Genomic DNA, 11,056 nt, shown 5'->3' on the forward strand with positions numbered 1-11,056 from the left:
AAGAGAAGCATACATCAGCTTACATTCCTAGCAATCGGTCTCCAACAGCATACAGTGAATCCCCCCAAGAGCGAGACAAAGCTCCGTGTGGAAGGTCAAGCAGTGGTATGTTTATTGAGGGCTACCTGCCCCCGTATTTATACAGGTCTCCCACCTGGTGGACACTCCCATAGGGAACCAAATGGAAGACTGTAACACAAACAGACATGTATCACATTACAGACTCCCAGAAGCAAAACATCCCCACAATGCATCATGGCTTCCTCCCTTAGTAGACAGCCAGGTGAGCTCATTAACATGTTTATCAATAGTCTCAGTTAATCAGTAGACATTCCTCAGGAGGGGGCTGCTGGAAACAATCCCCCCCCTCTCTCTGTGCAGCTAGAACTAGTTTTCACAGCGAGACTCCATTACACGCATGGGGACCCAAATACAGTATTCTGCTTTAAAATATATAAAGTTACTTTTTATACACTAAACATAGACATGTTACATATCCCCAGATAGCTCAGGTCTGAGTGCACATTATTCGGTGAATGGCACTCAGACCCCACGAATACAGTTTAATTGCCAGGGAGTCAAAGTCTTTTAAAGTCTGGTCCATAGTCCAAAGGCAGCAGGCGGGCAACCAGGCTCCTCCAATGCAATGTGGCGAGGTTGGTCTCGTCACATCTCTCCCCCTTTCCAAAAAGACTAACAGGGTACCTGACCTCCTTCCGGTCAGTGCCCTCGTTAGTCCAGCAGCCCACCCACAAAGCAGAAAAAACAGTACAGCCCACCCACAATAAATGGTCACTACACCTGGGTAGAGGAGAAACTTGTCCATGTCCAGGTGCCTCACCACGGCTGTGTAGGGGACTGGTAGGCTGCCTTGGTGGGTTGCTGAGTGGGCAGAGACCAGCGGTACTCTGTCCTGGTGCCAGCGCTACCACAGAAGTAGCCTGGTTGGAGACGGGTTGTTGGAGGGGGAGACCGCCTGTCTCCCCTTTAGATACACCACCATGCTGCTGTGGGGGAAGACCGACTGTCTTCCCTTTGGCTAAACAGCCCTGTTGCTGGGGGTCAGGACCGACTGTCCCTACCCCCTGTGCTGTGAGTGCAGAGACCACAGTCCCATCTGCACTGTTGGGGGGCTTACTGTCTCCCCCTGGTACGTTAAGCTGCTGCTGTGGGATGGAGACTGGGCTCCCAATTCCCAACAAATCAAACTGTCCATGGGGAGAGGAGGTAACAAGCTCCTCTCCCAAATATACTTCCAGCCCCTGGGGAGGGAGACCGTCTGTCTCTGCTCCCAATACAGTGTCCTGTTGCTGGGGAAAGGAGACTAGGCTCTCTGTTTCCTGCAGGACACTCTGCTGCTGTGGGATGGAGACTGGGCTCCCAATTCCCAACAAATCACGCTGCCGCTGGGGAGTGAGGACACTGCTCTCCTCTCCCTGCACTTCACACTGCCTTCCTGGCATATCACTCTGCTGCTGGGGGGCAGGAACAACTACCTCTGCCCCCTGTAACTCAGCCAGCCGCTGGGGAGGGAGGACGCTGCTCTCCTCTCCCTGCACTATACACTGCCGCTGGGGAATGGAGACTGGGCTCCCAATTCCCTGCAGGACCGGTGGAGAGACCTCTGTCCCATCTCTACCGGCCACCTGGGGTTCTTCCCAGTAAAACTTTACCATGTCATCCCCTCTGAATGGGTCTGGCTCTGGGTCTGTCCTGCTGCTCTCCTGCTGAGCCTTCTCATAGTATTGGAACAGCTGCTGGTAGCCCTGTTCTAGCTCCATCTCCCGGGTCACCAGGTGGACCAGGTCTTGCTCAATTTCGTGAGCGTCGTCCCAGTCATACCTGCTCTCCCTCCACTCCAAGAGATCATTGAACCGGGCTTGTGTAGGGCTCCCAAATTCCAGCTCTGAAAAAGACTCCCATAACAAGCCAGGACCATCAAACTCCTCTCCCTCTGGCTTGTCATGCTCGGCTGTCCAGGGCAGGTACTGTGCAACACACCACCACAGCGCCTGGTAGGCATCCTCCAGCCACATCTCCTGCCATACCCGGAGCTCCAATTCTTTTACCCATTCCTCCCGGGGCTGCTCCCCCAGGAAGGGCATCCGCAGGGCTACACGCTTCTGCAACCGCTGGTCTTCCTTGGGGAGTCTCTCACCCCGCTGGTACTCCACAATGCCCAGTGCCTGGTACCAGATGCCTTTACGCACTGCATCTCGGTCATCCATGGCACCCTCATCGAACTCCACTGCTGGTTCCATGCTGGTGCTGTCAGGGTCGCTGTACTGGGACATGCGTTGCCCTCAATTGTAAAATCCAGAGCAATGGTGTCTCCTGTAGCTGTCCTTCTGGCTGTAGGAACGATCACGCCGCTTGCCACCAAATGTAACGGACCGTTTCAGCAGACAAGGGGTTAAAATCCGTTTAGGCGATATGCCCCTTTCTGAGAGAGCAGGCACAGCTACTTGCAGGAGATCACACTCCCGAACTGGATACAATATAGCACTCCAACCTGGAACCTCACGAATAGCTGCTAGCAGACGAACAAGAGAAGCATACATCAGCTTACATTCCTAGCAATCGGTCTCCAACAGCATACAGTGAATCCCCCCAAAAGCGAGACAAAGCTCCGTGTGGAAGGTCAAGCAGTGGTATGTTTATTGAGGGCTACCTGCCCCCGTATTTATACAGGTCTCCCACCTGGTGGACACTCCCATAGGGAACCAAATGGAAGACTGTAACACAAACAGACATGTATCACATTACAGACTCCCAGAAGCAAAACATCCCCACAATGCATCATGGCTTCCTCCCTTAGTAGACAGCCAGGTGAGCTCATTAACATGTTTATCAATAGTCTCAGTTAATCAGTAGACATTCCTCAGGAGGGGGCTGCTGGAAACAATCCCCCCCCCCTCTCTCTCTGCAGCTAGAACTAGTTTTCACAGCGAGACTCCATTACACGCATGGGGACCCAAATACAGTATTCTGCTTTAAAATATATAAAGTTACTTTTTATACACTAAACATAGACATGTTACATATCCCCAGATAGCTCAGGTCTGAGTGCACATTATTCGGTGAATGGCACTCAGACCCCACGAATACAGTTTAATTGCCAGGGAGTCAAAGTCTTTTAAAGTCTGGTCCATAGTCCAAAGGCAGCAGGCGGGCAACCAGGCTCCTCCAATGCAATGTGGCGAGGTTGGTCTCGTCACAGTGACCTAACCTGAGAGCAGCACCAGAGAGCCAGCACCTGAGACCAGTACCAGCAAATGACCAGCACTTGTGACCAACACCTGTGACCAGTACCAGCAAGTGACCAGGCCAGTACCAGCACCAGTGACCGGGCCAGTACCAGTACCAGCACCAGTGACCAGCACCAGTGACCAGTACCAGCACCAGTGACCAGCACCAGTGACCAGTACCAGTGACCAGCACCAGTGACCAGTACCAGCACCAGTGACCAGCACCAGCACCAGTGACCAGCACCAGTGACCAGTACCAGCACCAGTGACCAGCACCAGTGACCAGCACCAGTGACCAGCACCAGTGACCAGGCCAGTACCATTACCAGCACCAGTGACCAGTTCCAGCACCAGTACCAGCACCAGTGACCAGGCCAGCACCAGTGACCAGTACCAGCACCAGTACCAGTGACCAGTACCAGCACCAGTGACCAGGCCAGTATGAGCACCAGTGACCAGTACCAGCACCAGTGACCGGGACCAGCCCCAGTGACCAGTACCAGCACCAGTGACCAGGCCAGTATGAGCACCAGTACCAGCACCAGTGACCGGTACCAGCACCAGTGACCGGTGCCAGCACCAGTGACACGTACCCGCACCAGTGACCAGTACCAGCACCAGTGACCAGTACCAGAACCAGTGACCAGCACCAGTGACCAGCACCAGTGACCGGTACCAGCACCAGTGACCGGTACCAGCACCAGTGACCAGTACCAGCACCAGTGACCAGCACCAGTGACCAGTACCAGCACCAGTGACCAGCACCAGGACCAGCACCAGTGACCAGCACAGTGACCAGCACAGTGACCAGGCCAGTACCAGCACCAGTGACCGGGCCAGTACCAGTGACCAGTACCAGCACCGGTGACCAGCACCAGTGACCAGGCCAGTACCAGCACCAGTGACCAGTACCAGCACCAGTGACCAGCACCAGTACCAGCACCAGTGACCAGGCCAGCACCAGTGACCAGTACCAGCACCAGTACCAGTGACCAGCACCAGTGACCAGGCCAGTATGAGCACCAGTGACCAGTACCGGCACCAGTGACCGGGACCAGCACCAGTGACCAGTACCAGCACCAGTGACCAGGCCAGTATGAGCACCAGTACCAGCACCAGTGACCGGTACCAGCACCAGTGACCGGTGCCAGCACCAGTGACACGTACCCGCACCAGTGACCAGTACCAGAACCAGTGACCAGTACCAGCACCAGTGACCAGTACCAGCACCAGTGACCAGTACCAGTGACCAGTACCAGCACCAGTGACCAGCACCAGTGACCAGTACCAGTGACCAGTACCAGCACCAGTGGCCAGCACCAGTGACCAGTACCAGCACCAGTGACCAGTACCAGCACCAGTGACCAGTACCAGCACCAGTGACCAGGCCAGTATGAGCACCAGTGACCAGTACCAGCACCAGTGACCAGGCCAGTATGAGCACCAGTACCAGCACCAGTGACCGGTACCAGCACCAGTGACAAGTACCCGCACCAGTGACCAGCACCAGTGACCAGTACAAGCATCAGTGTCCAGTACCAGCATCAGTGTCCAGCACCAGTTACCAGACCAGTACAGTACCAGCACCAGTGAACAGTACCAGCATCAGTGACCAGGTATACTGATTACATTTCATTTCATTATTCTCTGGTTGTGTTAAATTGGAAAGGGGGGGGGGGTGCGGCGCAGGCGTGCGTGGGGGGGGGGGCGGCGGCACAGGCGTGCGTGGGGGGGGCGCACCTCCCTGAAGTGACTTTGCCACCTCCCTGAAATGAGTTTTGGCAGGTTCGGATGTCTGAGATAGGTCAGTGTAGGTGTCTGTGAAGTGGTTAGGTAGGTCTGTGTAGTGGTCAGGTAGGTCTGTGTAGTAGTCAGGTAGGTCTGTGTAGGTGTCAGTATTCAGGTAGGTCAGTGTAGTGGTCAGTGTAGATTTGTGTAGGGGGCGCAAATGACTTACGAGTGAATAGGGCCACTCGCCAAGCACCCAGCAACCGTATGCAATTGCTGCGTGCCAGTGCAGCAATCAAGGGGGTAAAGAAAGCGGTGAAAGGTGATAGAATGCCTCCTCACCTCCTCTGAAATACTGCCTAAAGAGCGATCTGTGCGTTTATAACTAGAGAGAGCAAAGCTAGTGTGAAAGAGCCCTAACAGAACAATAAAATCATCAAAAAAGTTGCATACACAGCCATTCAATCCTTTATAAAAGCCTCCTCATTTATTGATACAGTAAGGCGATACTGAACTTCCTTGCAGCTAGGACAGAAATACAAATCTTCTCTTTGCCACTAGATGGCAGTAAAGCATTGACGAACAATACCACCAAGGAATAAAATACAAGGCAAGGATCTGACCTTGTATTCTACCTCAGCAGCAACACTCAGAATGCATACATAGCTAATATGGAAGCGAAACAAGGCAACTAATTCCATAAACCTTTAATTCATTGTAGTTTACCTTTATATGATGAATTATTGTTATAACAATGCATGCTCATTACACTGGCCAATTTAAAGAACTGAATATTAGCATGCATAAGGAAGGAGATATATTCCAGAGATAAAACTATAATCCTATCACTTTATAAAACACTGGTCCGACTGCATCTGGAGTATTCTGTCCAGTTTCTGCTATGTAGCAGAAAACAAATTGGCCTAAAATGTAAAAAAATTTAGAATTTTACATTTTTTTGAGAATTTCATATAAAAAAATGTGAAAAATATTGTTATTTTTACCAAATTGTTGCTCTTTTTTTGTTTATAGCGCAAAAAATAAAAATCGCACAGGTGATCAAATACCACCAAAAGAAAGCTCTGTTTGTGGGGAAAAAGGACATCAATTTAATTTGGGTATAGCGTAATTGTCAGTTAAAGTCACGCAGTGCCGAATCGCAAAATAGGGCCTGGTCTTTGGGCAGCCAAATCCTCCGGGGCTGAAGTGGTTAAGCTGCGTAAGGGTTTTTTCACTGTAAGAGCGGTAAGAATGTGGAACTCTCTTCCACGATTGGTGGTAGCAGCGGGGAGTATCGATACTTTTAAAAGACTCTTGGACGTGCATCTCAAAGAACACAATATTCAGGGATTTTGGAAATGAATATCGTCACTGACACACACACACCTACATAGGTTGAACTGGATGGACCGTTGTCCTTATTCAACCTTAACTACTATGTAACTATGTAACTTGACCTCCAGAAGATTCCCCCCTCCTCGTGACTAGGACATTTTTTGCTTTAAGGCACTGCGTCTCTTTAACTGACAATTGCGCTGTCATGCGACGCTGTACCCAAATAAAATTGATGTCCTTTTTTCCCATAAATAGAGCTTTCTTTTGGTGGTATTTCATCACCTCTGCGTTTTTTTGGTTTTTTTTGCACTATAAAAAAGAAAAAGGCCAACAGTTTTGAAAAAAATATTTTTATTTTTTACTTTCTTCTGTAAAACATATCCAATTTAAAAAAATGTAAAAAATCTAATTTCTTTTTTAAAATTTAGGCCAATATGTATTCTGCTACATATTTTTGGTAAAAAAAAAAATCCTATCTCTTAACCAATCTCTTAACATTCTACGAGGAGGTGAGCTGTGAGCTAGATAGGGGGAGACCAGTGGATGTGGTGTACTTGGATTTCGCTAAGGCGTTTGATACAGTTCCCCACAAGCGCTTAATTTATAAAATAAGGTCTGCAGGTATCGATAGCAGGGTTTGCTCTTGGATACGGAACTGGCTAAAAAGGCGTGTCCAAAGGGTAGTAATAAACATACTCAGACTGGTCTGAGGTGGTAAGCGGGGTCCCCCAAGGCTCAGTCCTAGGACCAACCTTGTTCAATTTATTCATAAACAGCATTGAGGACAGGATCAGTAGTTCAATATCAGTTTTTGCAGATGACACAAAATTAGGCAGGACAATAACTGCACAGCATGAAGCAGATATCCTACAGAATGACCTGGATAAAATAACGGAGTGGGCAAAGACATGGCAAATGAGGTTTAATGTGGAGAAATGTAAGGTTTTACACTTGGGGACTAGAAACATAAAAGCACAATACACGTTAGGAGGGGAACCCTTGGGAGAATCAAAAATGGAGAAGGATCTGGAAGTCTTGGTTGATGATAGACTAGGCAACAGCATGCAATGTCAAGCGGCAGCTGCCAAGGCTAGCAGAATATTAGCATGCATAAAGAAAGGGATGTATTCCAGAGATAAGACTATAATCCTTCCACTTTATAAAACTCTTGTCCGACCTCATCTGGAGTATTCGGTCCAGTTCTGGTCACCAGTCCTCAGAAGGGATGTGTTGGAGCTGGAGAGAGTCCAGAGAAGGGCAACTAAACTAATTAGGGGATTGGAGGACCTTGATTATGAGGAGCGTCTGCAATCGCTTGATTTATTCTCCCTGGAGAAGAGACGCCTGAGGGGGGACATGATAGCAATTTTTAAATATCTAAATGGGGATCTAGGCTTAGAAAAAAAGCTGTTCAGTCGAAGGGATTGCATGAGAACTCGGGGGCATACAATGCGATTAGAGGAGAAGCGTTTTAACCTCAGGCAACGTGGGGGGTTCTTTACTGTTAGGGCTACAAGATTGTGGAATTCTCTACCACATGAGGTGGTTTCTGCGGGTAGTATGGTGGCTTTCAAAAGACTCTTAGACATACATCTCAAGGATCAGAACATTCAGGGGTATGCAAGATGATTACAGCCACACACATCTACACAGGTTGAACTGGATGGACTTTTGTCTTTATTCAACCTCACCAACTATGTAACTATGTAACTATGTAACTATGTAATACTTATATATTGATTCCTTTGCGCAAAGGTTATAGCATCTGCAAACTATGGGATATATACTGGAATGTGTATTTATTTATTTTTTAATACTAGTAATGGTGGCGATATTGAGGTGGACATTCCGACACTTTTGACACTTTGTGGCTACCAGTGACACTAATACAGTGATCAGTGCTAAAAATATGCACTGTCACTGTATTAATGACACTGGCTGGGAAGGGGTTAAACATCTAGGGCGATCAAAGGTTTAGAAGTGTGCCTAGCCAGTGTTTTCATGTTTACTATGTGGTGCTTTTACTAATGGATGTGCTGGATTTTATTCCCTGCTTTGCAGGGAAACAAAATCCAGCACATTCCCGCTGACAGGACAGAGCTCTGCCTTGTTTACATAGAGCTCTGTTCTGTCATTCCCCTCGCGGATTAGCAGGTGGCTGTGGTCATTCACTAGCCGGCACCCGCTGATCGGCTTCTGCTGTGACGAATCACAATAGACGCAGCGCGTGCCCCTTACCCAGAAGTGCCGGATCACATACTAGGTATATGATCCGGCACAGGAGAGCCCCTTTGCCACTGTATAACGTCGTTATGCGGTGGGCAAGTGGTTAAAGAAAACCTGTAATATGGAGATGGTCATTGCTGACCTCCCCTTCTAAAAATACTAGTTCCCTGGATGTCAGAATGATCCAGTGGATTCAGTGGTTTCTGAGTCCCTGACCTAGAACAAATATACAGATTAGAGGATCTGACTCCACTATTTTATGCTTTTCATGCTTGCTCTAGGGTCAATACCTTATGACTACCATTTTCAGAAGAAGGTCAGAAATAGTATTCTTGTTCCCCTCAGTACAGGTTTCATGTAAACCCCATCAACATGCATAGAAAAAAAAAGTTTTTCACCACCTTCACCTAGCTAATCACCTTAAAAATGCCTCTAAACCTGACCCCTCTATTAAAAAAAAATGCCTAATGCCTCGTACACACGATCAGATAATCGTACAGAAAAAAATTGCTTTCGAATTGATCACACGATAATCTGATCGTTAGTACACAGTTTTGACAGCCGACCAAGACATTTCTTCCAACAAAATCCGAAGAGACAAATACGAAAACTTTTGTCCTAAGATAGCCTAGCGAATTACAATTGTTTATTTAGTACAGTATGCATCCGCTAAAGATGGATAGACAAAGGCCGCGCATGATCAGAAACACGAAAATAACCCGGAAAAAGCCTGGCTGCCATTTTTTTGTTTTGCACTATCCAATACATAGCTATGCAACCAGGAAGCTTTTCCAGAATCGTATGTTTAGTATGCAAAAATCATATGTTTAGTATGCATTGTATAGAAGGAAAAAATAGAGGCATGATGGACTTTGATGGTACCATAAACACTGGAGGCAAACGGGTAATATCAATTTTGTATAAAAATATGAATTCATTCAATCACCATAATATTCATTTGTGAAAAACACAAAGCACATAGACAAATCATATATAAGCAATTAAACATCACACCTGGAGAAGCTCTATAATACCACAGATGAGACAAAATAAACAGTATAATAACTGCAATGAACATCATCCTAGTGAATCCTGCCCGACATGTTTCGCAGGGTTTACCGCTTCCTCAGGGGCTTTTGGAGATCTTTTTAAAGATCTTGCTTCAGCATCCAGGGCAGAGCAAGGCATAAAGCGGGCACAGGCAGGTGGACATCAGAAAAACACCTCCCCTGGCGAATGTGGGAGCCCGTATCAAAGTGGTGGTGAGGGATTCCAAGCCTCCAAAGTTGAAGCTGGGGGTTTCCCAGGATTCAAGGTAGTGTAATTTCGCAAATGGGGAGAAAACTTCATAAGGGGATTAGGTCCTTTAATCCATTGTAAAATCTTGGATGAGAACCTTCTTCCCTCAGAAAACTGAAGATGGTCGTGGATGGGTCTTCCAGCATGACAATGACCTAAAACATACCACAAGGCAACAAAAGAGTAGCTCAAGAAGAAGCACATTAAGGTCATTCAGTGGCCCAGCCAGTCTCCAGACCATAATACTATAGAAAATCTATGGAGGGAGCTAAAACTTTGAGTTGCCAAGTGACAGCCAAGAAACCTTAAGGATTTAGTGAAGATCTGTAAGGAAGAGTGGACCAAAATCTCTCCTGAGATGTGTGCAAACCTGGTAACCAACTACAAGAAACGTCTTACCTCTGTGCTTACCAACAAGGGTTTCTTGTCATGTCATGTTTTGCTTGGGGATCAAATACCTATTTTACTCACTGAAATGCAACTCAATTTATAACATTTGTATCATGTGTTTTTTTTTTTTTTTCTGGATTTTTGGTTGATATTCTGGCTCTATCATTTAAAATACATCTATAAAACAAATTATAGACCCTTCATTTCATTGTAAGTAGGCAAACTTACAAAATCTGCAGGCGATTAAATAATTATTTTCCCCACTGTATGGATGTGGTGTGTGCTTCTGTAGTGAGTGGTGATGGCCATGTAGATTAATTCCTTCCTCTTGCTTTCCAGCTTCCCGAAGAGGACCCTGAGTATGCAGAACCTGCCCAAAATTACGTCACTCATCTACCTGAACCTATGAAGGAAATTAATAAAAATGTGGAATAGAACAAAGTCTAGATCACCGAGTACTGGCAACAAAGCTTACAAAGCCTATGCTCACCGTTGTGTTAATGTTTTTGATGTGTTTTGTAATTTTTGTACTATGTCAATCTTGATTGACGTTTTCTTTAGAAATTTAAATAGATGCCTTAGTTGATCAAAAGAGATCAAATCAAATATATAAACTGTGCACCATGAAAATGATTGTTGTAAATAATAGTAAATATAAATAAATTGATATGATTGTTAGATTTTTTATTACATAAAGTTTATTTAAATTTCAAGACAAAAACAACTTGCAGTGGTACAAACTCTTCAGACAGGTATAGATTGCACTATCCGTGAAAGACACAGTATCAACATATCATATGGTGCCAGAAAAATAGCAAGGCAATTGGATT

The 11,056-nt window shown here is 46.7% G+C and overlaps 1 protein-coding gene across 2 annotated transcripts in view; it reads left to right on the plus strand.

The window, feature by feature from the left end:
• Positions 1 to 10,682, plus strand: part of RHCG (Rh family C glycoprotein) — a 227,782-nt gene extending 217,100 nt beyond the window's left edge. For both annotated transcript variants that reach the window (XM_082255116.1, XM_082255117.1), the window contains exon 10: positions 10,566 to 10,682. In XM_082255116.1, coding sequence (XP_082111242.1) covers positions 10,566 to 10,661 — 96 coding nt within the window. In that variant the 3' untranslated portion in view covers positions 10,662 to 10,682. The remainder of the gene's footprint in view (positions 1 to 10,565) is intronic.
• Positions 10,683 to 11,056: the final 374 nt, after the last annotated feature.

This window comes from Pelophylax lessonae, assembly GCF_965119305.1.
Source record: "Pelophylax lessonae genome assembly, chromosome: 4".
Lineage (NCBI taxonomy): Eukaryota > Metazoa > Chordata > Amphibia > Anura > Ranidae > Pelophylax > Pelophylax lessonae.